Below are 26278 nucleotides of genomic sequence, written 5' to 3' on the forward strand. Positions count from 1 at the left end.
TTGCATTTTTTCTTACCTGATCTTCTTCATCATGCCTTTGTTTGTTTTCCCATCAGAGCAGTGGGTGCTCTTCCCTGAGCCCAGGGCTCATGCCCTTCTGAGGGTTCTGTGGAGAGGCGTTTCCATTGATGCCAAGTCTTCAGGCCCCCAGCTGACAAACACACCAATTATACACATTCCTCTGCAAATTCATGAGTGGTGAGTCAGGCCTGTGCTCCCCATCTTTCTCACGTTTCCCTTCAGATGCTCTAGGAGGGACTCAAACTCCCTCCTGAATCTGGTAGAAACTAGTTCGCCCAAGAGGACAGCACATAGGCCAGAATTAGGCCAGTCGTCTCCCACAGGTACCCTTGGCTTAGATTGCCTGTGAATGTGAACCTTATTTAATTTTATTTTTATTCACTAAATATCCCCAGAGTCCTAGCTGGTGTCTTTCTGGTGTTCTGAAGATCTTACAGGCTTCTATGGAAGTTTGTAAGTATGCTGATAGCTGGCAGGGTATTTTATTATTGTATGCTAAAATAACGAATTAGTTGATGAAAAATCACAAGAAAAAGGGGTCAGCCTGATGACATAGCAGTTAGGTTTGTGTGCTCCATTTTGGTGACCCAGGGTTTGCTGATTGGGATCCTGGGTGTGGACCTATGCACCACTTATCAAGCCATGCTGTGGCAGGTGTCCCACATATAAAATAGAGGAAGATGGGCACAGATGTTAGCTCAGGGCCAATCTTCCTCAGCAAAAAGAGGAGGAGAAGTGGCAGATGTTAGCTCAGGGCTAATCTTCCTCAAAAAAAAAATCACAAGAAAAAATTTAAATATTGCTGAATAAATGTTGTCAGCATATGCCAGAGTCCTTGCCTGTCTAGATTAGTGGTGGGCAAACAGTAGTCCATGGGCCCAATCCAGCCTGCAGCCTGTTTTCATGGTGCAATGGCAATGGCAGAGTTGAATAACTGCAACAGAGATGTTATTGCCTACAAAGCCTAGAATATTGACTATCTGGCCCTTTACAGAAAGTTTGCCAACTGCCAGTGTAGACCATCGCAGCGCACATCATAGCAGCCCAGCTCCTGAGGGCCAATGGTAAACTAAGGCCACCTGGGAGGATGTGCCCTGGGAGGGTGGGAGGACTTCCCCAACAGCTGTGTTCCTTCCCAGCCGAGATGATGTATCACCTGGAGGGGTCTAGGGAATGCAAGCTGAGACCCATTTAATTGATGGTATTATGTCCAGTTTGTGTAATGAGATCTTAAACAGTGGGCACATGCCTGTCTCTTAATAGTTTTCTGAATATATGATAATGTCTGTGAAAATATAACTCTAAGGGCTATTATAAAAAGTATATGTTAGCATCCTCAAAAAAGTGAAATAATAGGTATAAATCTAACAAAATATTTACAAGATCAATATGAAGAAAATTACAAAACTCTGATGAACAAAATTAAAGAAGAACTAAATAAATGGACCGATACTCCATGTTCATGGATGGGAAGATTCAGTATTGTCAAGATGTCAGTTCTTCCCAACTTGATTTGTAGCTTTAATGCAATCCCAATGAAAATCCTAGCAAGTTATTTTTTGGATATAGACAAACTGATTCTAAAGTTTATACGAAGAGGCAAAAGACCCAGAATAGCCAACACAATATGGGAGGAGAAGAACAAAGTTGGAGGATTAATGCTACCCAATTTCAAGACTTACTATAAAGCTACAGTAATCAAGATAGTGTGGTATTGGCAAAAGAACAGACAGACAGATCAGTGGAACAGAATAGAGAGTTCAAAAGTAGACCCCCATAAGTACAGTCAACTGATCTTTGACAGAGGAGCAAAGGCAATACAATGGAACAAAGATAATCTCTTCAACAAATGGTGCTGGAACAACTGGACATCTACAGACAAAGAAATGAATCTAGTCACAGACCTTACATCCTTCATCAAAAGCATACATCTTAATTTTTTATCCAACTGGTTAGGAATAATAGTAGGTAACATTGATAATTACTATGGTGATTATTATGGCCAGGTACAGTAATAAACACTTTACAAATAGCATTTCATTTGATCCTCATATCACCTTGAGAAACAGGTACACTATACCCATGTTACTGGTGAGAAATCTGGGCTCAGAGAGGTTGTGGGGTTGCTCAGGGCGACACTGCTATCATCCACGCAGCCTGGATTAGAACCCGTGTCCTCTGACTTCAATTATAGTGCTCTCTTAGATGCACGTTGGCTGGCTAGAGAGGGGTCCTCTAAAGGAGGCAAGCATGCATTTTCCTCTGCTGGTAAAGCTTCCCATCGTTGTTCTAAAGGAAGGGCAGGCAGGCCCAAGGAGCTTGGTAAAACAAAGAAACACAGCTCAGTTGTCTCTGGCCATTCCCACATTTAGCACTGAGTTTTGGGTGTTGTAGAGTGAAGTTTCATGTCCTTTTGCTGAGATGTGAACTTGAGTTGTAGCACCAAGAGGGCTGCCAGGAGGGACACAGTTGCTTTGCTATTTGCCATTTATCACCATTACATTACGTTACATTCGTTAGAGTAACTCTTATGAAGTGGGGAAGAGGTGACCCCTCCCTCCCAACAAAGTTAGCCGGTAGTACTAGGGGTGGAATCAAGAGAAAGTAAAGACAATAAACATCATACAAGAAAGAATGTACACGTGATTGTATTACTTAATTTACAAATTAATAGCAATCTTAGAACATGCCCACATGTAAGTCTCACCGATTGAGTGTACGTGGGAAGTGAGCAGGAACCGTCCGTGCCCATGCTGCCTCACACACTCTCCCCTCCGCATGCTAGAGCTTGGCCTCCCCTCTTCAGGCCTCCAACGGGTTGCTGCCCTTAATTCAGGGTCTCCTGGTACAGACTTAGGGACCAGTACATTCCAGAGAAGCTTCCTCCCCTGGGGTGCTGTAGGCCAGAGCTGGGGTCTTCTTCCCTGACTGATTTGGTCACTGACATTCACCCATCCTTGTGGCAGACATGGGCCAGTGCTCTGTGTCTGACCCTCCCCTGGGCACACTTCCCCCCTTAGAAAGCCCATAGTGTAGTGAGCTGCTTATCCCATCTTCCTTTTTGCAAGTCCTGTTCTCTCAGATTCTAAACAGAGGGTGTGGGGCCTCCAGTGTATGCATCTAGAGGCTTCAGTGTGTCAGAGATGGAGGTGCTAATATGCCCAGTGATTGCATGAGGTTGGGGCCATGCCAAACCTCAGGGATTCTGCAGCTCTGTGAGCTCTGACTGGTAGAGGGCTGGCCTTTCCATTGCCTCTCTGGGTCCCAGGACCCTGGGCTCCAGCCTCGCTGCTCAGGGGCCCCATACCCCCGCAGTAGCCCATACAGGCGGCGTGCAGGGAAGGGTATTTGTTCCCTGTGCCTGTCACTCTGCGCCATGTGGAGGGAAGTGGGGCTTTTGTGAGTTCTTAAGTGAATCCGCTGGCCCATTGTCTGGGCCTTGCTCTCCACAGAATTCCACCAGCTCAGTGAGGACAGGGGCAGGGCTGGGAAAGGCCGGATGTGTTCCCAGCCAGGCTGAAACAACATTCATCCCAGAAACACCCTATTAAGCAGCAACAATAGCACAAAGGGGGAGGAGAGAGGAGAGAGTGGGAAAGAGGAGGGAGGAGAGATGAGTGAAGAGGGCTGGGAGGAGGGAGGCAAGGACAAGGAGGAAGGGCACCCACGGTGTGTAAGGGGAGCTGCTTGTTAGGATCCTTCAGGCCCTGTGGATGGATTCCAAGCTCTAAGGAGCCATGTTTCCTCTAGGGAGACCCTGGTATGCTTGGTGGGATTCATACGGGAGTTGAGAGGGAGATGAAGAGGGAAGTAGCCAGTGCCTGCCAGAGAGGAGCCAGCCCCCTTCTCTCTCCTGTGCTACTCAGACCATGAGAGCACAAGCTCAGCGGCAGGCGCTGTCTCATCAGAGGACAGGACCACTGTCCTCACCGGTAGGCAAGCAGAGACTGAATGACCAACTGCTGAGGGTGATGGATCAGTGGCTCAGGCTTGGGGTGGAGGAGAGTACCAAACCTCTGGAGCTTTTTAAACCCTGAGAGGTCCTGAAATGAGGGTGGTGCCTGGATTTAGAGCCCAGTTGCCTCCTGCGTTTGGATAGGCAGGAAGAGATATGAGTGGGCAGATGAAGTCTGGACCAGTCATCATGTCCAAGCTGGAAGATATGGAAGAGAGCTCCAGATCCTGAAGCCACTGAACTTGATCTTTTCTCACTTCAGAAGGAAGAGAACTGCTGGTGTCATTTTTCCTGAAGCCTGTTCTTTTGGCCAGAAAACCAAGACACAAAGTCTTGAGGTTCCAGCCTTCAAGGAAAGCTTTGCCCCATCCCAGGGTTGGGAATACGGGGTCAAGTCAATGAATGACTCTCCCCTTGAGCTCCCAGCATTGAAGAGGAGGAGATGACCTCCAAGTGTCCATTATTAGAGACCAGGAGCTGCACGTCACCTTCCACTCAGGCACAAGGCTCAGTCCAGAAAGGCCTAGAATGATCAGCCCAGCCCCATCTACTGTCCACCAGGGAGACTGGGCAGAGAGAGGTCCAGGCTCACACTGCATGCTGATGGCAGAGCCAGGCCTAGAACCCAGGTCAGCTGTCTCCTAGTCTGTTCCCTCTGACAAACCGACGTGTAGATGGCCTCCCTTTGCCACATGTCACGTCAGCTGCTTGTTAACTGGGAACAAGTCCATAAAAGGCCTCCTTTGAGGCTGTGTGTGCTGTCCTAAGGCCTGAGGGATCTAGGTTGTGATGTAGGATTTATCCAGTCCCCAAAGCTGCAAAGCCAAAGCCCTGGTAACTGTGGGAGTGTGACAGGTCCTGCCCGGGGAGGTTTTAGGCCCCAGGATTCCCCCGTTCTCCTTTCCTGCTGCAGAGGGCTGGTCAGGGGCTCACAGCCAGCGCGGGAGGGCAGCAGGACTTCGTGGCCACCAGGCCTACTTGGAAACCCAGCTGGACCCCTCTAAGGCCAACAAAGGAGCTTTACCTGGAGCTTCACATCCCTCTGGAGACATTTCTGCACAAAGGCATGCACTACAAGAGCTTGCAAGGCTCGGGGAGGACATTTATGGCATCGAGACTGTTTGGGATCTCAGGAAATGCTGGATGCCAGGAGCCAGTCAATGCTATTGATTGGGAGACATAAATAGAACTCTTCCCAGGGCTGTCTCCGGATGTCTTGGTGATGACAGAGAGGCCTTAGGAACATGAGTGACAGGCAGGGCTGGATAGACTTTCTCTGACAGGAGATACAGACTGGCAAAAGGTCTATTCCTGGGGCCAGGAGGTATCTGTGCAGTTAGAGGGGCAGTGCTGGAGGGGCGTTGAGTCTCGCACCATTGACCGCACAACTACATAGTTAGTTGAGGCCAGAACTATGATCTCACAGCCAAGGGTGAGCCATTCCTCTGGCAGGCTTCTCTCCCAGGGTCTGCTCACGGTGGTCCGTTGCTCCCATCACCACCTGCCTCCCCTTGACCCTCTGTTGACTGTTGACAGTGGTCAGGTGGTACAACAGGACTGGGTTAGAACTCAGGACAGACAGGCCATTGTAAGGAGTTCTAAATCAACACCACAGAACAAGGGGGAAGGATAAAGAGCAGAGAGTGATTGAGGCCTGCGTTGGGTGGTGACTGTAACGAGGTGAGGGGTGGGACAGACTCTGTGGCTTGAGTCATTAGGGACACCTCCTGGAGGAAGAGAGACTGGGCCTCCTCCACCTGCAGCCTACAGCCTTTGAGCCCCCAGGCCTCATTCACACAGCAGGGCTGGGTCCATTGGCAAACTCTCCATCGATGGCTATGCATTACCGCATGTGAGGTGCTTTGCAAGGTGCCCGTGGAGGAGAGTGATGTCACTGGTACTGATCTCACAGAGCCTACAAGGACCTGGGCCAGGAAACTGCTAGAGAAGGCAACTCAGAATGCAGGCCCCACAGAGCTGGGGTGCCGGTAGGGGCAGGCCACATCTTCAGGGGCAGGAGGAGAACAAAGTTCTGGGTGGTCAGGCAGGCTTCCGAGAGCAGGGAGAGGACTTTTGAGAGCTGGAGGGACTTGGTGGAGCGGAGAGTCAGGGTGTGATACAGATAGATTCTGTCTGGGAGGCGTGGGTGGTGATTCTGGGGGCTGCAGTCAGCCAACCTGGCTCTCTGGAGAGGGGAGGGTGAGGTCTCTTATGGGGGAGGGAGCAGGCTGGGCAGTGAGGCAGGGCATAGAGGCTGTATGAAAGGACAGCAGTACCCCTCAGTACCCCGCAGCACCCCGCAGTAGCATGGAGGATGGCACACACTTGGAAGAGGATGTCAGAGCACCTGCTGGGAGGTGCACTGTGGAGCAGCCCTAAGGAGATTCCAACTCCAGTGTCTCCGGTGGGGACTCAGCAGCCCCAGTCTGATCCAGGATGTGTTCAGAACTCCAAGGCCTGCCTGGCCAGCCCCCACTCCTTCCTGCTCTGACTAGTTGCCTCTCCCCTGGCACATCACCCAAGCCCCTGCCACAGCCATCCCCGCAGGGGCCCTGGCTCTCTCTGGCTGCTGCCAGTGCATGCAGGGCCCCAGAGGGCACAGCCCAGTGCCAGTGACATCTGAGAGTTTCTGTGCTACAGATCAATCCGGGAGGAGGGCTCAGGAGGGCTCGGGAGGGGAGGCAGACGGCAGCATGTTCCCTCTGATTAACGAGCCTGGGCCACCATCCATCGCCAGCCTTCATTAGGGCTGCAGAGAGTCATTTTGCATGGGCGTGCAGGCTCTCCTCCCCACTCTTCTCCAGGGTGATTGATGCCCCCTGGGTGCCCGCATCCCCCAGGAAGTGAGAGGCCCTCTCTTCTCATGTCCATGTGGAGCAGGAAGCAGCAGGCTTATTATGCATGGTTCTTACCCATGTGCCATTGGCGCCAACTCATGGGTCTGTCAGAGTGGCCGGAGCAAACAGATTTAATCTCCCTCAGAATTCATGGTGCTGGAAGACTGGAAAATGCCAGACTCCTCGATTTTAATAGATCTTTGACTTTCTCCACAAAAATGTGAGTTCGGTGAAGCGCTGAGCAGCAATGGGCTCCTGGCCAGGCCTGCACCATCAGCATTGATTTAAATGATGTTCCTGGACCACTGCATCTCTTTGTGGTTCTCTTTTCTCTCCCTGCCCTTGCCTCTCTCTTTCTTTGCTGCTGGACTTGGGGGAAAGGTATGCCCTATGTAGGTGTTGAGGAGGAATCTGGGTCAGGAGGGGTGAGGGCTTGGGGAGGAGCTCGGCTGCAAGTCTGGTTAAAGGACCCCTGACGCCTGATGGCCTGGGAGTGGGTGGGGCTGCCCAGCAGTCATGCCTGGCAGTGGGCAGCCTCAGAGACCTGCCTCACCTGTGCCACTAATGCGATCTGGCCAGTTTGGCTTCTGCCTAAAGGTGTTTGATGCTGAAGAGATCTGGAGATCCCGAGCCAGGTGTGGTGAGACCTGATTTTCTTCTTGGTTCTCTGGTTGTGGCATATTTTCAGATGTGGAGGAGCACACATGGGTTTGAGAGGGGGTCTGGCCATCTTAAAGGATGAGAGGATACAGCTATCAGAATGGCAAAGGGAGCTGCGATCAAAGGAAGAGAAGGCAGAAGGAAGTGTGCTGAGGGCGGGGAGGCCAAGCTGAGGGAGACTGGGTCACCCTCAGTGGCATGGAGCATGCAGAGCGAGTGCAGGCTGGGCAGGGGCATGCGAGGGGTGACAAGGGTACATGGAGGGTCCTGAGCACCAGCCCTTAGTGAGAACATCTCCTGAGGGCAGGGCCCAGCACTGGCTCCACTTCCAGTTAGGCAGGAATGCCCCTGAAATCCTTCACTGTGAAGAAGGAACCCGTCAGACCTGATCATCAGGAAGATTGGGGGCATGTCATCTGGGAGGGAAAGGACAGGCACTGTGGTCACCCTGCCTTTGCTCTGAAGCACCGTCCTTAACCTTGGTCCCTTGGGAACACGCAGAGGGTAGTTGAGCTGCGTGCTGATGCCCTTCTCGAGGGCTGTGAGTGCAAGGAGAGACTTGTGCCCGGGTCTGTCTGATCCATATCCCCTGTCATCAGGACGTGGCCACTCTGGCAAGTGGCTGCCCCCTTGCTTGCAGTGCTGCAGGACCTGGTGGGGAGGGGTCCAGGAGACCTGGTGCTGCCTACCATGTGCCACTAACCTAAGCCTGAGTGTCATGAGGAGCTTGGAAGAAACCTCACATGGACTAAAGAGGTAACTGAAGGGAGATTAGTGAAGGAACTGTTCACAACGGTTGGCACAGAGTTAAAGAACAGCAGCAAGGATGACAGAACACTTTGGGACCAGCAGAGCAAAGAGCTTTTACCACCCCTAGGCCTGAAGGACAAGGGGAGGGACATGTGACCAGACCAGGCTTCAGGAGAGGCCACCACCCTCTGCAGCTCAGCAGGGGGCCGGGGGGGAGGGGAGCCAGGGATATTCCCCCAGCCTCTGCCTCCCCACACCCTGCAGACCCCTAGGGCAAAGGGGCCCGGTCCACGTGGGCTACGAAGGTCTGCCTCCCGGGACAGAGCAGGGTGGAGAAGGGTGGCGAGATCTGGAGGAACCAGTGCAGACTGCCCCTTGCCTGCTAGACTGGGTGTCTTTGAAGGAGGCCCTCGGCCTTCTTTGTGTCTGGATTTCCCAAGCTCCCAGCACAGGGCCTGGGTATTTGTTGGAGGAAACCCAGCAGCCTTATTTCCTGGTGTCCTCCCCTCCTGTTGTGGGTTGAATTGTGTCCCCTCAGAAAAAGATATGTTGAAGTCCTAACCGCCAGTGCCTTACAATATGACCTTATTTGAAAATAGGGTCATTGCAGATGTAATTACTTGAGATGAAGTGGTACTAAAGTCGTGTGGGCCCCTAATCTAACAGGACTGGTGTCCTCATAAGACAGACACACAGGGAGGACACTGTGGGATGACAAAGGCAGAGACCGGAATGATGCGGCTGCAAGGAACGCCGAAGACCGCCAGCAAACCACCAGGAGCTAGAAGAGGTGAGACAGGATTCCCCCGTTCAGGTTACAGAGGGAGCAGGGCCCTGCCGACACCTTGATTTGGGACTTTCAGCCTCCAGAACTGTGAGACAATACACTTCTGTTGTCTTAAGCCTCCCAGAGTGTGGTACTTTGTTACAGCAGGCCCAGGATGCTAACACATCTCCTAAAGCAATTTCCATTTTTTATTAGTAAAAAGCTCTGGCAGGGTTTGAGTGTAAGACTCCTAAGTCACCCTAGGACCTGCGAGACCTGGGGGTTCGGGAGGCAGCGGGTCCACCCAGGCTCCAGAGGTCCCTTTGGTTTCTTGCCACGTTTCTTAGAGATCACTCTAAGAACTAGGAAGCCAGAAGAGACTCTCTGAGACCAGAGAGGAGAGGGACCCTCACAAGCCACCTACCAAGTCTGGGGCTGGGTGGGGCAGAGAAGGCAGCCCTTCTGAGGCTTGTCCCCAGCCCTTTCCAGCTCCCCAGCTGAACAGACCACACTGTGTCCTCATGCTCTGGTCTGCTTCCCTGGGAGCCTGGCTGGCAGAGCCCTGGGAGGGAGGGAACTCAGAACCACACCTCTGGGCCCTCCCACTTGTTCAGGGGCTATGCCACGTGGGACCCAAGACCAGCTCTAGAGCCTGTCCCACCTCCTTGAGGCTCATTTCTGTGCCATGACCCATCTGAGCTGTGGCTTCTTTCTGTTTATGATAATTAATTGCACCTTGGAAAATAAAAGAACAGAAGGAGAAGGGTGTGGCGGGGAGGACTGTGCTAATCTGGGTGTTCTTTAAAAGAGCAAATTTCACAGTTTGTATTTATAATTTAAATGCCTGTTCCGACTCATTCAATCAGTCAGTCATTCAGCAGATGGGCTAGGCTGGCTCATACAGTTTACTCAGGCTCGTTTCTCTTCCTCACTGGCCACTACTACACATCAATCAATGGAGCTTCTTTTCACCTAGCATTTTACACTTGGCAGAGACAGTAAATAAATGGTAGTCCAATGAGTGATCTTAAGAAGACACAGAGCATCTTTCTGGGCATGGTCTTGCTGGCTTGCGGATGCAGGAGGGATGCTGCTACCCGTGGAGATCAGGCTCTGACACTCACACGTGACTATTTGCTCATCACTGGTGCAGCTGGGACTTGAACCCAGGTCTCCAGAGTCGACTGAGCATTTATACTGTGTGAGGCATCTGATAATGCTCTATGGGACATAAGTCACAGCTCTGCCCTCTCAAGGTACTTGCAATGTCCTCGAGGAGGAGAGATTCAAGACAAAATTTCGGGTCAATAGAGAGAAGGAAGAAGACATTCCAGGCAAGAGGAACCGCATGAGCACAGGTCGGGGGATAGGAGAGAGGTTTCCTTTGGGGACTTGAAGACCAATTTGGAAAAGGTGGGCTTGGCTCAGAAGGTTCAGGAAGGCCAGAAGTTTGGGGTGTATCTTGGAGTTAGTGGAGAGACTTTGAAAATCATAAACTATGGGAGTGAGACGTGATGAAAGAGGTATTTTTAGCAGACTGGTTAGATTTCTATTTCTGAATTTATGTCTTCTAAAACAGCATAATAATGGTAAGGAAGCTCGTCCCTAACCTGCAGCTGTTGCACCTTGCGTTCTAGTCTGTACTTTCGCTGCAGTTTTACTCAGTTGAAGCACTGTTTCCAGAGTTGCATCTGTGGGGCACACACAGTTCTGTCTCCTGCTTTATGTTGCACTGCTGACATTCTGGATGCTGTTACAGTGTCTTCATAATGCTCCAGGAGCATGAATGTGAGCATGCTATCCTGTATTTCTTCCTTCCTCTATGGATAGGCCATTCTAGTGTTCTCCTGTTCTAGATGATGCTGATTCTAGATGATGATCTCTGTGACATAGAGCTTTTTCATTTTCTTTTCCTTTGAAATTATTTCCTTTGGACAAATTCTTGAGGGTGAAATCACTGTATGTTCAGAGGACCTGAGGTTCTATAAGGCTTCACTTAGTGCGGCCATATTGCTTTTAAATCAATTACACATACATCAGAAGATGAACTTGGCGGTTACCTGGGCATGGTTCAGATGGGGGCTTGTGCTGAGACACCAGGTAGGAGGTGGTCGCTTGGGTCCCAATGGGCAGGATGAAGCCCTGGACTCAGATAGAATAGAAAGGAATACACAGCTGAAGAAGATGCTGGAAAGGAATGCACAGCTGAAGAAATGCTGCAAAGAGTCGCTGGGGCATGGTGAATGATTTGATAACAGACTAGGGGAAAAGGAGGAAACAAAATTAAATACCTCTGAGGTTTCCCGGCTGCTCTGGGGAAGAGCGGTAAGAAAGTTTGGAAGGGCCCGTGTGAAGAAGAGGAGGTCTGAGATAGAGAGATTAGATGGGTGGACGCCTGGGAGATGGGATGTGAAAGGCTTCTTGGAACACCTTCTCCCTTCAGCCATTTGTAGCTGTGCTGGGCCGAGGCCCCAGTCATGCCCGAACACTGGCCCCTGAGGCTGGCTGGTGCCCTTTACGGTTCACACTCAACCAGCGCCATCCAAAACCAAGAGTTAGCCAAATCTCTCCCTCCCCTGGTCCAGGGAGGCACCTTGAGACTGATTCAGAGGGGTAGGGATGAGATTACAGGGAGGCTGGCCGGCATGATGGCAGGAAGTCTGGGTGTGGTGTAAAGTTGGGGTTCAGAAGCCTTTGGTCTAGGACCAGGTCTCAGTGGCTGAGGATCGAGAGGGGAGCAGGTCATCTGAGGAACCATGTGGGCATCGTTCAGGAGTTCTGTGCCAATGGGGCTGGCTTGCCCAGTGATCAGGGCATGTGGAGACAGGACACAGCCCCCGGGAAGGTTGGGGAAAGAGCAGCACAAGGCCTCTGCAGTGAGGCTGGGCTGGAGTCCTTTGCAGGCTGCTGTGATGGATGGAGCAGGGTCAGGGAGTGCGGGGACACTGCAGGATCCTGGGGTGGTGGCCAGAGGATGTGAGCTCCAGGAGGTCCTCAGGGCATTCCGTGCTGAGTCCAGATCTGGAGGGCAGGGGGGCGGGCCGGGGTAAGGCATGCCCAGCACATTCTGGGTTTGGGAGTGGGGAAGACTAGTTAATACATATCTTATTCCTGCCAGTATAGACTCAGTCAGGGCAGGCTGTGTGTGTGTGTGTGAAGCGGGGCGGGTGGCTCCTGTGCCTTTATCGATCAGGGGATGGAGGAAGGAAGAAGTGCCAGCTGCATGCTGGGCTCCATCCACCTGTCATTTTCTTCCTTGCTCACGGCTGTCCCTGGGATCCCCCTTCCTGCCATTCACCGAGGCTGTAATTGCAGATTTATCTTTATCTGCATGGTTATTTGATTAATTCCTGTTTCCCCGCTTGTCTGCGAGCTCCCTGAGGCCTGGGGTGTCTGTCTGTTCTCTGCTCTGTTTCTGATGCCTGCACAGTGCCTGCCCTGCCTGCAGGACCCATGCAGACAACCTTTGTTGGGTGGATTCCGGAACCCCTTATACGACCATGTTTCATCCTTCTTCCAAGGATCCACATCCCTTGTGAAGGTTGAGGGAGGGAGTTGGGGCTGTAGTGGGGCCAACCTGAAGCTCCTTACATTTGCGTAATAGGAACTTGTTTCTTGAAACTACTCCATGGGTTGGCTTCTAGGCTTCAGGAGTTCTGTGGGCATCAGCAGGCCACACAGGCCAATGATTGCATGTTTGTGCTGGTTCTTCTCTGCTTGGAAGGTCCGTGGACTCGCCTTATCAAATACACAGGAGGCACTGCTCAGAGAAGGCCTGGAAGCCCGGATTCCATCTGTATATGTTGTTGTATATTGTTACCACCATGGAAGGACGTTGTAAATATTTTCAGCTGAATGTCTGATTAATGTCTCTCCAAAAAGAATGACAGAGCTGTAAGGAGAGGGTTTATTTAGCTCTCTTTTACCATGATGGGTATCTAATTCATCCCAAATGTCAATACATCCCAAGGTGCCAGTCCAGACAGAAAGAGGAACCGCCTGCAGAGCCAGGCGGCAGCTGCCTCTTCCTCCTCACAGGGGGCTCAGACCTGGCCCCAGCACCCGGACACCCAGGTGGTGGCCCCCCGTGGTTCAGGTGCGTGTAGGGGGGGTACCCTCTGGGTTCCTATATTGAAGCTACTGCAGGGAAATTGTTACCTGGGAAAATGGGGTCTCTCTGCCAGGCTTCTCATGTGCCCCATCCTTCTCGGGTTCTTGCCAGTCTAGCCAGCTCTTGCCAGAGACCCCCTTCTGTCTCCCTCATGGCCTCGCCTCCCCTCCTGCTCAGTGTTCTTCATCCTCCCATATGTTTGGGTTGGCTCCCACTTTGTTCCCTTCAACTTGTCTCTTCCGCTCCCCTTGTTGCTGCTGGGAGTCACTCTGTCATCTGTGTTCCAAGAGATAGGTGGAGGTCGCCATTCTTCCCTCCCCACAGCTGCCGACCCCTGTCCAGGAGACCACACACATCTCCCTTTGCCTCCACATGGGGTGAGTGTCCCTGTCCTCCCTGTCGGGACAGCCCTGTTTATTCCCCATGTGCAGAAGAACCGTGTCCAGTTCCTTGAGTTTGTCAGTCCCCTTCTCATGGGCTTGGCCGGAATAGGATGCCCTGGATGACTTTGCTTTTTCTTTCTCCCTGGACTAGCCCATGAGTTCCTCCAGGGCACCCATCCACTCTGATTCCCTACTGTCTCCCCAACATGTATTACTCCTTGGTCTTCACAGCAATGAAAGGAAGAAAGTAGATGAGATATCATTAGGTATCTAATGTCATTGATTCTTATAGATACCTTTTAGGTGTCATTGATACCATCATTAGATTCCATTCATAGCTAAGGAAACTGAAGCTTGGAGTGATTAAGTTATGATAATAATAGCATATATTGTGCAGTGTTTTATCTCACACAGTCCCTTCCTGCAATCCTGGGCACTAGGTAACTTTAGTCCCATTATGCTGATGAAGAGAGAGGGAGGGAGGAAGAGAGAAGAGATAGAGAGAGAGAGGTTGTCACTAAGTGGTGGAAGTGGGACCTGGACCCAGTCTGCCCACACCAGCGCCTTCTCTATGCTCTGCGTGTGCCCTTCCCAGCTTTCCTCCTGTGGCCAGTGAGTACATGCTCCTGGAGGGCAGAGGCTGGGTGGTGGGTGTAGGTCCCAGAGCTGTGTCCCCTGTAGGCATCTTCAGATTTGACAACAACACGTGCACCTCCAGCTGGTTTGGTCCCCATGCCACTGTTTGAGAGCAGAAGTGATGGTAAATATTTAATTGTGCTTCCACCATAACTTTCTGCCAGAACTCTCAATATGCTTTATAAATGCAAATGAGCGCTCTCTTTCTCTCCAGGGAGATGTAAACCTCCTCAGATCACTTTCATTCAGCCCCCACCAGAGTGTAATGCCATAATCAGGAGCTCTCAGTGCCAGAAAAGAAACTGCCCTTAATCATACCAAGTGGATGGTTTACGGTTTTCTGGTCTTCTGTCTCCATGGTGGGCAGAATGCAGCGAAACGGATTCCTTTTGCTGCACCTTCTGTCTAATCGGGCAGATGGAAAATATCATTTAGAAACAGATTCAATTACGGCCCTCGAGCAGGTGATTGTGAATATTATGAAGTCTTCGATTATATTAATGGAGTTAACAGAAGAAACCAGGGCTTGGAAGGTTCTGGAGTGAAGGCTGGTTCTTATGTCTGATTCTGGACTCTTTCCCTTGCTGCCTGCATCTCCTGCCTCTTCTCTGCTGCTTCAGTATCATCCTGAGTTTGGGGTAGGGGATGCATTATTCTGGGGGCTTTTGTGGCTTCTTGGCTTTGTGATCTGGGACCCCCACACCCTTACCCCAGGGCTGCAGTAGAACCCCATGGAAGCCCATGTCTGCCTGGTGGCAGCATGCTGAGAGTTGAGGCTGTGAGCATCATGGTGGGAGGCTGTGTGACCCTGCAGAAAGCACTGCACCTTTCTGTGCCCTGATCCCCAACTCTGCCAAATGGGTTCAGTGGCTCCCGCTTTAGGCCCACCTGGCAGAGGTATTTTAATCATGGAGATGAATTTCCACAGAGCCTCATGGAGTGTCTTCTGAGAAGTGTATTATGTAAATTTCGTGTGTCATTATGATCATTATTAGTGCTGTGAAGTGGAGATGAGGAGGAGAGGGAGGGTTGCTCCACCCCGAGATCGGCCTCCCCAGCTGTCAAAAGAGTCAGAGGAGAAAACAAACTCAAGAAGTCTGTTCCAGTGCTTGCATTCCTTAGAATGTGCATGGGGTAGGACTCTCAAGCCAAACCCAAATGCAAATAGGAAAGAAAATACAGCTTGCTTTATTTATTCAAACTCCCTCAGTTTGCAGTCTGAGCCCCTGTTGCATTGGGGTAGCAGCATCGTAATCTAGGTTCCAGGCAGGTTATATCATCTAGTTGTGGAGGAAGGTGCCTCACTGGGCCTGCTAGCTCACGTCCATATGGACATCCATTTAGACACCCTGTGCCTTATTTGACCCTTGCTTACGGTCCGTGCAGGTCACCACTGCATAGTCCTGGGTCCCCTTCATTAGACCGGTTCAGGCCCTAAAGCTCCCTCTGCTCTGTCTGTGCCATGTCACCTTGCATGGGGGAGTGTCATTTGCTGCTCATCACGGCAATGGGATGCTGGATGTCCAAGGCCCTGTACCTTGACAGACTCCCACCGCCCCTTGTCTGGGATTGAGCACTGGGCCATGAGAGCACGGGGACGCCCTTTTCTCAACGCAGCTCCTCGTTTATCACATCTGTTTTTATTCCCTCAGTCCTGCCCCTGGGGTGGGTTTCTTCCCAAACCTTTGGTTTATGCCAGGAGTCCTTCTATTTCCTAAGGGGCCCAAGATTTTATAACTCTGCATTCATATCTCCCATCTCCTGCCTGACGCATTGAGCACAGAATGGCTGTTCACACGGGGTAGAGGGGAGTTCAGGAAGAAAAGGAAGCAGAGGAGAGAAAAGCAAATGCCACATTCTGTGTATTTCCAACCCCGTCTGTTGAACACCTATGCGGCCAAGGTGTGCGGCGCCTGGTCCTCTGATACCGGCCCTGGGGAATCCAGGTGGATAACACACCTCCACCAGCCTATACAGCACCTTTAAAAAGGTGCCCCTCTGAAACGACTGGATATCCATGTGAAAAAAACAATTGTACATTTGATCCACACCTCCCACCTTACGCAAAAACTAACTCAAAATAGATCATAGTCCTAGGTAAGGGAGGAATCTTTGTGACCTTGGGCTAGCCAAAGATTTCTCTAGATGATACCAAACCATAAAAGAAAACATTGGTAAATTGGACTTCATCAAAATTTAAAACTTCTGCTTTTTGAAAGACACTCTTAAAGGAAGGAAAAGACAAGCCACAGAGTAGGAGAAAATATTTGCGAAACACGTATCTGATAAAGGACTTGTATTTAGAATTTATAAAGAACTCTCCAAACTCAATAATAAGAAAACAAACAACCCAATTTAAAAATGGACAAATATTTGGAGAGACACTTCACCAAGAAAGATAAGCAGATGGCAAATAAGCATGTGAAAAGATGCTGAACATCATTCATCATTAAGGAAAGGAAAATTAAAATCACAATGAGATACCACTACATACCTATTAAAATGGCCAAAATTAAAGGTGACTGACCATGCCAAGTGCCAGTAAGGATGCGGAGGAACTGGAGCTCTTATATACTCTTATGTAATAGCCCAAAACTGGAAATGACAGGTGAATGGATAGACAAACTGTGGTACATCTATACAATGGAATACTACTCAGCAATAAAAAGGAATGAACTATTGGCACACACAACAATGTGATGAATCTTAAAACAATTATGCTGGGTGAAAGAAGCCAGATAAAAATTCTAGAAAATGCTAATTAATCTGTAATGACAGAAAGCAGATCAGTCATTGCCCAGGGACAGTGACAGTGTCGGGCAGGGGCAGGGGGTTTTACAAAGGGACAAGGAAACTTCTCGAAATGATGGATATGTTCGTTATCCTGATTGTGATGATGGTTTCACAAGTGTAAATATATGTCAAAATATATCAAATTGTATGCCATAATTATATGCAGTTTATTCTATGTCATTTCTACCTCAATAAAACTGTCAAGAAAAAAGAGGGGGCTGGCCTGGTGGCATAGTGGTTAAGTTTGCACACTCTACTTCGGTGGCCTAGGATTCGTGGGTTTGGATCTTGGGTGTGGACCTACACACAGCTCGTTAAGCTGTGCTGCGGTGGCATCCCACATACAAAATGGAGGATGATTGGCACAGATGTTAGCTCAGGGCGAATCTTCCTCACCAAAAAAAAAAAAAAAAAGAGGCTTTTGAGTTTGCTGATCAGGAGCCCATGAACAGCCTTTGGGGAGAAATTTCCATTGAGAGGTGGGGGCTGACAAAGGTCAATAATAGGTTGAAGAGAAAAAAAGAGAAAAGGAAAAGGTGCTCTGTTCTCAGGAGACTTACTGCTGTCTGCCAGAAAACTGTTACAATAAACATCACCTCTGTGATCACTGTGTGAAGCCTGGTGGTCTCGGCTCCCTGATGGTACCCAGGAGCTCACAGCGGAGTCAGGGTGACTTTCTTTCCCTTACTGGCCAGAGGGATTGGTGACCAGGACGCAGGCTGCTGGGATCTGAGATGTGTGTTTGTGCTCAAGCTGTATGAGCCACCAGCAGAGTCTTGGGGAAGGGGCTGGGCAGTGTCTGGGCCTGGGGGCAGAAGGACCTGCAGGAGCACTGAGCCTCAGGTCCGAGGAGTTGATGGGGAATCATCGGAGTGTCAACCTGGATACCTATGGGGAGGCAGAGGGGAGTGGTGGGGAGAAAGGCGGGCAGACAGACGAGGTTGGAGAACAGCCCAGTGGGGTGGAACAGGGCAGAGGGAAGTGGCTGAGGAAGGAAGGAAGTTTGGCTCCCGGGTCACCAAGGCCCTGGCGGAGCCTCTAGGTAGAGAGATGCAGGAAGAAGCTGCATCTCAGGGGTAAAGTGGTGACTTCACCCTCCACAGGTGGCCTGGGGTCATTCGGGTAGAGCGCAAGGACTTGGCTTCAGGAGACCTGAGGTCTGCGTCTAACCACGCCGTGAGCTGCGTCAGCCTAGCTGACCCCTTGCTCCCCGAGCCTTGGGCTTGGCAAAGGGCTCTAGGCTTTAAGCACTGACATTTACAGTCATAAGTAATTTCATGAACAGAAGGGCTATTGTTCAGTAATCTTTCTGACTCATCAGTTTTTCTCTTTTTGATTTACAGAAACTTTAATGGACACCAGGACGGCTACTGCAGAGCTGGGCTGGACAGCCAATCCTGCATCGGGGGTGAGTGTCAGACCATCCACCCTTCAATCCTGCTGTGTAGTCCTGGGCCCAAGGATGGCTGGGGGAAGCAGAGCCTGCATGAAGCAGCACCTTGGGAGGTGGAATATAGGTGTGAATGGTTGTGTTCACTGCCCATCCACAGAGAGGCAAGGCAGCAGCAGGGGTCTCAGACCTGAGCTGCTCTCTGGTGTAGTGATGCAGACCATCTCGTGACACAGTCCTTCAGGGAGTCAGCTCCTAGGTGACCAAGGCTGTGCCTGTGTAGGAATGGGGGCAGTGGCTGCCAATAGCTGGGTACTCAGGCCAGTGGCACTGGGGTGGATCAGAGATCTGTGATGCCCATGGGGCTGCAGAGAGGGCAGGGGCATGAGGGAGGAGCTGGAGTTCAGGAGGACTGAGGCTGTCTCTCATCTGGAGTTGCTTTAGAGAGATGTTCCTGATTCATTTGTTCAGTGTTCATACACCTGGCCAGACTCTGCAGCTACAAAAATGGAGCAGCCTTGAGGAGCTCACTGTCTCCTTTGGGATCCACCATGTTCCTGAATAAGCTGAAGTACATCACTCCTTTGTGGCAATGGAGAGATCAACAGGCAGGTGTGGGCACAGAGCTGGGGGCGAGAAGCATTGGAGGCAGACCAGAAGCCTTTATGGAGAAAGTGCACACGAGCTGGGTTTTGGAGAGTGAGTAGGAGTTTGACAGATGGTGAATGGGGAGTCTGGAAAGATATCTCAAGTAGGACGAGTAGCTGGTTTGAAGGCACGGGGTCATGAAAAGACACAAGAGAGAAGAGTCTGTGTGTCTGGAACATGGCAGGGTGTGGACAGTGGGGAGATGGGGCTGGGGTGTTGATGGAAGGTGGCCCCTGGTGACAGACTGCAGCGGCCGTGCTGAGTAAGCAGTTTGGGTTTTATCCCACAGGTGATGGACAGACCTGGGCAGGAGAATCAGTCACCCGTGCTGACAGGATTGTGGGGAGCAGTTGAGAGAAAGGCATTTAAGAGGCTCTTTCAGCTGTCGTAGGTGGGTCAGATGAGTCGAATTAAAATGAGTACTCAGAGGTCAGTTGGAGCGAAGCTAAGGGGAAAGCGTTGGCAGCATTTGGCACTGGATGGACTGTGAGGGGAGGGAGAGGGAGGAAGTGGAGATGAGGTTCAAGTCCCTGGTCCGGATGACTGGCTCTCTGCAGGGCCTCATCAGAAGGGAGGGGGCAGGAGGAGTGAGTGGTTTCTACATCCCAGCAGGGGGGTGAGGTTGGGGGGGGCAGGGTGTCCCTAGGCCCCACATCCCCTTTCTCCTTCCCTGCCTCCGGTCATCTAGTGCCACACTGAGTCCTGTGGCACACATCACCACAGTCCTAATGGGCCCAGTTCTGCCTGGGGGACCATGCGAATTGGGCCATTCAGGTCGCAGGGCAGCCCTGATCTCCTCTGTGCGTTTCTCCCCAGTGCTCTCACTTCCACCGGCCCCAGCAGTTGCAGAAATGCACATCCCAGGTGCGAGCATCATCCTTGGGGGTGGAGGGCAAGGTCTAGGATGAGCTGGCGTTTCCAGAGCAGGGCCTGGGGGCAGGGGCAAAGGCTGCCCACTCGGAAGAAGTCCACATCCTGCTGGGAACACTGTGGACAACTTGGGCACCCTTCCCGCTCCTAGGGGCTTTAGGCAAAGCTGACAAGGTGCAGCCCTTCAGGTTGCCTGGATATCACGAACTTGCCACTCTTTTACAAATTACGTGTGATTTGAAGGCTTGTATGTTTTCACAAAGCATCAATGTGGTGTGATTTATGGTTAATTTTTCCCTTGATTTCTGTACATACCACCTGTCTTCTTTAAACGTCGGATGTCCTTTCCAAGGAAGATTGTCCTTGAGGGAAACATTCAAAGTCAAGTGATGCCCTTTAGAGACAGCAGCTGGCTGGGCTGCTCTCTGCTCGCCCCCCCACTGGTTACCAGCCACGGCTCAGCGGCCTTTCCCAGATGCTCTTCTTGTGGTGACAAACAGCCAGATAGCTCTTCTCCTGGTGCCCTGAGCACCTTCAGAGCCTGGCTGATTTATCGCCATCAGCAGGAGGGTCAGGCCAGCCCTTGGCCTGGGGGGAAAGGAACGATCAAGGACTATGCTTCTATCTCAAGCCCTCTGCCCTTCTCCCTCTGTCCTCATCCTGGACAGTTGCCTCTGATTCGGTGAATACACCAGCGACTCCCTAGTTTGTGTCCCTAGCCCAGGCTCACAGATCCAAATGCTGCCTCTCTCACTGGCTGCTCACGGGCATCTCAGCATGGTCCGTAGAATTCACCCTCCTCTCCTTCCCCAACGCACACATGTGGGCTCCGTCTTAGCACATTGTAAAGACCAGAAACCAGAGTGGTTCTTGACTTCTCCTCCATCATCTTCAGGCCTTGGCTCACTGGGCCCATCCTCAGGGACACCTTCACTGCACCCCAACCACAGTGGGTCCCCATCACAGGTCCTTTCAGGGCCAGGGAGCTTTTCTCAATAGCACTTTTCACAGTTGCACATTTTGCATCACTATGTGTTAATATTGGATTAATTTCTATCACCCCTCCTACCTTTGGGCATACTTTCACCTCCAAGGTGGCCAGGACTCTGTCTATTTGTTCAGCATTAGAAACTGGCACCTAGTTTACTAGCTGACTCAATGTATGCTTGTCGAAAGTCTCTGACCTGGGCAAGTAGGTGGCTGATGGTGCCATTCTTGGAGGTGGGGACATAGGAGGAGGAGCTTGGGTGGGAAGAGGCTGAGTGCAGTGTTGGGCCTGTTGAGTTTTAAGTGCCTCTGGGGCACCCACGGGGAGGAGCGCCATCAGCATTTGACTCATGGGCAGTGGGATGAGAAGGCAACCCCACATCACTTGAGTAGGGGGCAGGGTGTGGCTGCAGTCTCCCAGAGAGAGTGTCTGGAGGGAGAAGAAGTGAGGGCTTTGGACAGCAGCCTGCACTGAAGTGTCAAATAGGGAAAGAGGAGCCTTCAAAGGGGCCTGAGAAGGAGTGGTTCACGGGGCAGGAGAAAACCAAGAGGTGGTTCTCCCACAGAAGCCAAGGGAAGAGTGTGTCAAGGAGGAAGAGGGGACACAAATGGCAAATGCTGCTGGGCATTGAATGTCTCCACTGGGTTTAGTTACAGTGACTCTATTGGTGACCCTTGTGGAGGGTTTCAGAGGGGACAAACATAGGAAGCCAGAAAGCAGAGAGTTGAAGGGTCAGTGAGAGATGGGGAGATGGAGATAGCAGTTTGTGAAGAGGAGGGAAGACAGAGCATGAGGGACTGAGGGAACGGGGGCTGTGGGTGTGTTTGCCTTTCAGAGGAAGGGACCCCTTCTCTTTTGAAATGGCAAGACAGAGATAAGGTACCTGCAGAGAGATGCGAGTACTCAGGTTTGGTGATAGAAGCTGTAAGATAGAAAATTCTTCCAGCTTCCTATTTGCTCTATGGGGTTGGAGGCCAGGTTCAGAGAGTGAGGGGTAGGCAGTCTTGGGTAGCAGGTTTTAGGAGGGTGTAAAAGGTTTGAAGTGCCTGCTCCTGTTGGAGAGGTGGACAGAGGCTGGCCTGCTCAGAAGGAATGTGGCTGGGGGTAAGGGCCCAGCTGTGGCAAGTGTACAGGCCGTGCGTTTGTGATGGCCCTGCTCTGCTGGCCTCCTTCAGCTGTCTGACAGTACCTGGAGGAGGTGTGGAGGTGCAGCCATCCTGAGGTGTGGTTGTACAAGAATGGTGCGCCTGGAGGGTTAAGGAGCTGAGGACGTTGGTGGGAGGGGATTGGCATCTTATATCATGGTGTCTAGCCAACAAGAAGAAGAGTGAAGCCAGGAGGGACCGACCATTGTGACAAAGTACAAGGGCCCAGATGGAGGTCCCAGTGAGACTGCAGGAGGACCAGATGCCACAGCCTTGAGAAGCACTTGGATTTAAGACATGCAGAGTACTTCTGAGTGATGAAGAGGTCCAGGATTGGGCATTTGAGAAGCTACGAGGCTGGGTGGGTGGTCCACATCTTCCTTGGACCCAGTAGGGAAGAAATGTGTCCCCCCAGCCCAGAAAGGGGCAAAGGCCTTCGATCGTCTCTCTGCAGTCAGGACACCATGCATGCATGCTCAAGATGGAGAAGGATGGGTGGGCATTGTTCTGGTAGCCTGCGGGTCCCTAAGGAACTGCATTTGCCTTGACCAGAAGAGGCACCAAAATTTGTCCAGGGGGCCCATCTGGCATTGCAATGGACCCTACCCACAGTGCATGGCCTGTGAGGTGGGGTCCCCAAAGAGAGGCCAAGGGACTCTTGCTTTTATGGGGCTCACTGGGTGTCTTCACTGCTGTACTTGAGAACCAGCAGATATGGGAAGGAGTTGGACTGCCCACCCACACATGGCCCACAGATTGTTTTCAGTTGTATTGCTAGAAAGTGGATCATAATATTACACGTCAAAAACAGAAAGTATTTATGCTCCAACGCAAAATGTTGCTTTATAATCTAATTGCAGCTTTAATCTAAAGCTTTTAGGTTTATTCTGAATCGGAGGCCACCTGGTAAACAGAGGGAGAAAGTCACAAATGCATTTATAAAGTAACCAAAGCCAGGGAGGGCTGAACTCCCACCAAAGGGTGTCCTGGTGACCCCTCCCATGGGCCGGCTTCAGTTACCTCTCCCAAATCCTTGCTTCAGGCCCTGCCTCAAAGTTTCCCTGACCTCCACATTTCAGGACCTCTGGGAAGTGGGGGAGTTCAGAGAGTTCCCATGGTAAATACTCGGTGCCATGCCCAGCCGCGGGCAGCTCTCAGTAAACAATGGTCTTTATGATTGCACAGTCCCCTCTCAATAGTCCGCCCCAGTTTCTAGACGCTGCCTGGCCCTTTCCACCCTTTTCCTTTGCCCCCACCCTCCCTGCAGCACTCTCTGTCCCTCAGGTGTCAGCTCTGTTCTCATGCCCTGGAGAGCCCATCTGGATGATCTTCCCCACCAGGGCTCAGGTTGGTGCCCTCTCCCTAAAGCCCAGAGGACTTGGTGCCATCTTCTAACATACTGTCCATCACTCTGAGCTAAACATGTCTTGCTGTGTGGTCTCTCCTACTTGGCCAGAGAATGGCACAGCTTCATCGCTGTGTCCCGAGGTGCCCAGCACCAGCCCAGCGGGCAACAGGCTCTAATAAAGGTTTGTTGGCTGAATGAATGAGGAAGGACCAGACCATTCTCTTCCCTGCATCTCCAACCCAGGGTCCTGAGCTTAGGTTTATTGTAGCCCAATAAAATGTTTGTTGTAGGCCTCTCAATACCCATTTGGTTGTCAATATCTTTCTAAAGAGACTAGTTAGTGATGCAGATGGAACCACCTCCCCTGAGATAAGCAAGATGCAGGAGACCAGGATTGCCACGAGAAGGTCCCAGTTGCTTTTGAAGCAGGTTGTGATGGGTTAGAAAGGCAAGCCTAGGTTCCTCTGATAGTGAGGCTTATTCAGCTTGCTTGTTGGAAATCCAAGCCCAAAGTTGTTTTACTTTCCAAGAGTTTTGCCGGGACTCACTGGCTGTTTGTAACTGGGCCACTGATGGCCTTTGCGTGTGTAGGTTTCTGTGTCTGTGGGATGTGTGGTCTAAGTGTAAACATCTACCCATTCTTATCTTCGAAGAGCGCTCCAGACTCCACCTCCATCTGTGCTGCTCTTTGGAACCACCTTCACGGCCTGTGACATACTCTGTTCACTATTTTAATATTGGCAAATCTGCATCATGGGAAGGGGGATTTGATAGAGGAAAGAAAAAGAAATCCAGAGTCCAGAGGCCAGCCTGATGAGCTTTCAGCATGGGCAAGCTGGGTGTATGCATGCCTATGCTCCATGCGTGTGTGTGTATGTGTGTATATTCGTGCGTCTGTATATATATCTGCTTATATATGTGTGTGTCTGTATATATATGTATACGTGTGCATATGTATGTGTGTTTGTGTGCATCTGTGTATATATGTGTACTTGTGTGTGTATTTGTGTGTGTGTATGTGTGTATGAAGTTAAATGAGATGATTTCACCTTATGCTTCTGTAGGCAGTTCCTAGTGTTCTGGAATTATCCTAAATAGTGGGAGGAGTATTGGACTAAGTGGGTTGCTTCCAGAGGAAGCCACTGTGAAGAGAACAATATGCATTTGAATGTCGATGTCTGGTAAATTAACTCCTGACACCAGATGCAAATCCGTGAGAGCAGGCACACTGAGGCCTTACCACACAGCCACTGCTGGTTGTCCACGTGTGGACCATCATGGCCACTTGGCAGACCCTGGCTGCCTGCTCTCCCCATGTCTGTCAGATCCTCCGGGCACCCTTGCCAGCTGCCCACACCATGGGAATAAGGAAAGCATGTCCGGGAGGGAAGTCCACTCTAGTAAGAGCCCATTCGTTCTGAGGGCAAGCAAGATCCACTGAAGTGTATCTGGTCTGACGGGTGAGATGCTTACGGAGCAGCAATGAAGGCCCCAGGCCTTGGCATCAAATAAACCAGCTCCCCGTCAGCTCTTCAGCTCCCTAGGCTGTGTGATCTTGAGTCCATCATTTAGACTTTTTCAGCCCCAGCTTCCTCCTCTACTGCGTGGGGTAAGGATGGTAACTGTGTCCTATAGGAAACAATGGCGGCAAAAAGTTTTCCTTCATAAACACTGAGGAAGTGTTAGCATAGTACTAGCCCTCTGCAGGGCTGAATTTTTCTCTTTTCTGTCTCTGATGACTCAGTCATGCTAATTAAGACAGAAAGCCTGAGCTAAATTAGGCAAATCCAAGAGAAATTTAGCTCTGGGCAAAATGATTTTGTGAATGAAGTTTTCCGTGTTTGAATTCCAGACCATGCCTGGGGCAGGCAGGCAAAGGAGGGCAGGGGTGGTCACCCTTTCTCAGACTGGTCCACTGCATGGGGGTTGGGGGCGTTCGACCTGGTCGCTGATTACTGGAAGCACACTTTTGTATCAGTCAGGGCTGTCTGGTGGCCAGTGACAGAAAAGCACAACTCAATTTTAAAGGAAGTGTCTTGGCTCACGTGACTGAATGGTCCAGGGGCTGCTGTGGCTTCGTGTGTGGGCTAGTCCAGATCTTCAGGATCCATCTCCCTCTCTACCCTCCAGTCTTTTCATTCTCTCTCCCCCTCCCCCTTCGCCTCTCTCTACTCCCATGGTGTTGGCTCTGTGCAAGGCCTCTTGGTCATAGGAAGTCTGCAGCAGCTCCAGCCCCTAGAACCTCATTCATCCGTATCCCCTGGGGGAGAACAAACACCTCCTCCTGGTCCCCCAGCAGAAGGAAGCCCTGGAAGTAGCTCTGAAAGGGCCTGACCCGCTCGGCTTGAATCCTGTGCCTGCCCTGCACCCATCCCTGCAGCCCAGGAAAGCAGAGCGCTGATTGCTACTCCCAGGTCCCGTGCTCTACCCCTGCAGTGTGCGGAGCCTACCAGAAGCCCGGGGACTGAAGGGTGGGAGGGAGTAATTCCCAGGAGGAATCAGGACATAGGTGCAGAAAGATGAATAGATGCTAGGTAGAGAAAAAATCTAATGCTGTATCCTAGGCCCTAAGTGCTTTACAGCCCTGAATGCGTTAATCCCCACGACGGTCTCATTTTGCAGAAGAGGAAACTAAGGCTCAGAGTAGCTGTGAACTTACCTCTGGTCTAGAAGGTGCCAGTGCTGACATTTAACCTACAGGCCACTCTCCTGCTGACAGCCCTGCTGTGCCTTCTTTCCCAGTGAAACGCTGCCCACGAAGGCTTCTTCAGAGGGTGGCTCCAGAAGAACTCCTGGGCAGTGCTGCCAGCTCCTCAAATTCAGCTCAGTGTATAAAAGGTTTCTCTCAATACAGGGCATGGGTGGGATCCTTTTCCTGAGCTGCTACCCAGGAATTAGTACCACTTTCTCAGCTAAGAGAGGCCCTGCCTCCCAGCGGGTGGGCCTCTGACCTCCCTGCTCCTCGCCCCTTCCCCTG

At 51.1% G+C, this 26278-nt stretch overlaps 1 protein-coding gene across 2 annotated transcripts in view; it reads left to right on the forward strand.

Annotated features, from left to right (window-relative positions):
- The window catches only part of EPHB1 (EPH receptor B1), a 423264-nt gene that overhangs the window by 115072 nt on the left and 281914 nt on the right, over positions 1–26278 (forward strand). For both annotated transcript variants that reach the window (XM_046646736.1, XM_046646744.1), the window contains exon 2: positions 18256–18320. In XM_046646736.1, the coding sequence (XP_046502692.1) occupies positions 18256–18320 (65 nt within the window). The remainder of the gene's footprint in view (positions 1–18255; positions 18321–26278) is intronic.

Source organism: Equus quagga, chromosome 1, assembly GCF_021613505.1.
Source record: "Equus quagga isolate Etosha38 chromosome 1, UCLA_HA_Equagga_1.0, whole genome shotgun sequence".
Taxonomy (NCBI): domain Eukaryota; kingdom Metazoa; phylum Chordata; class Mammalia; order Perissodactyla; family Equidae; genus Equus; species Equus quagga.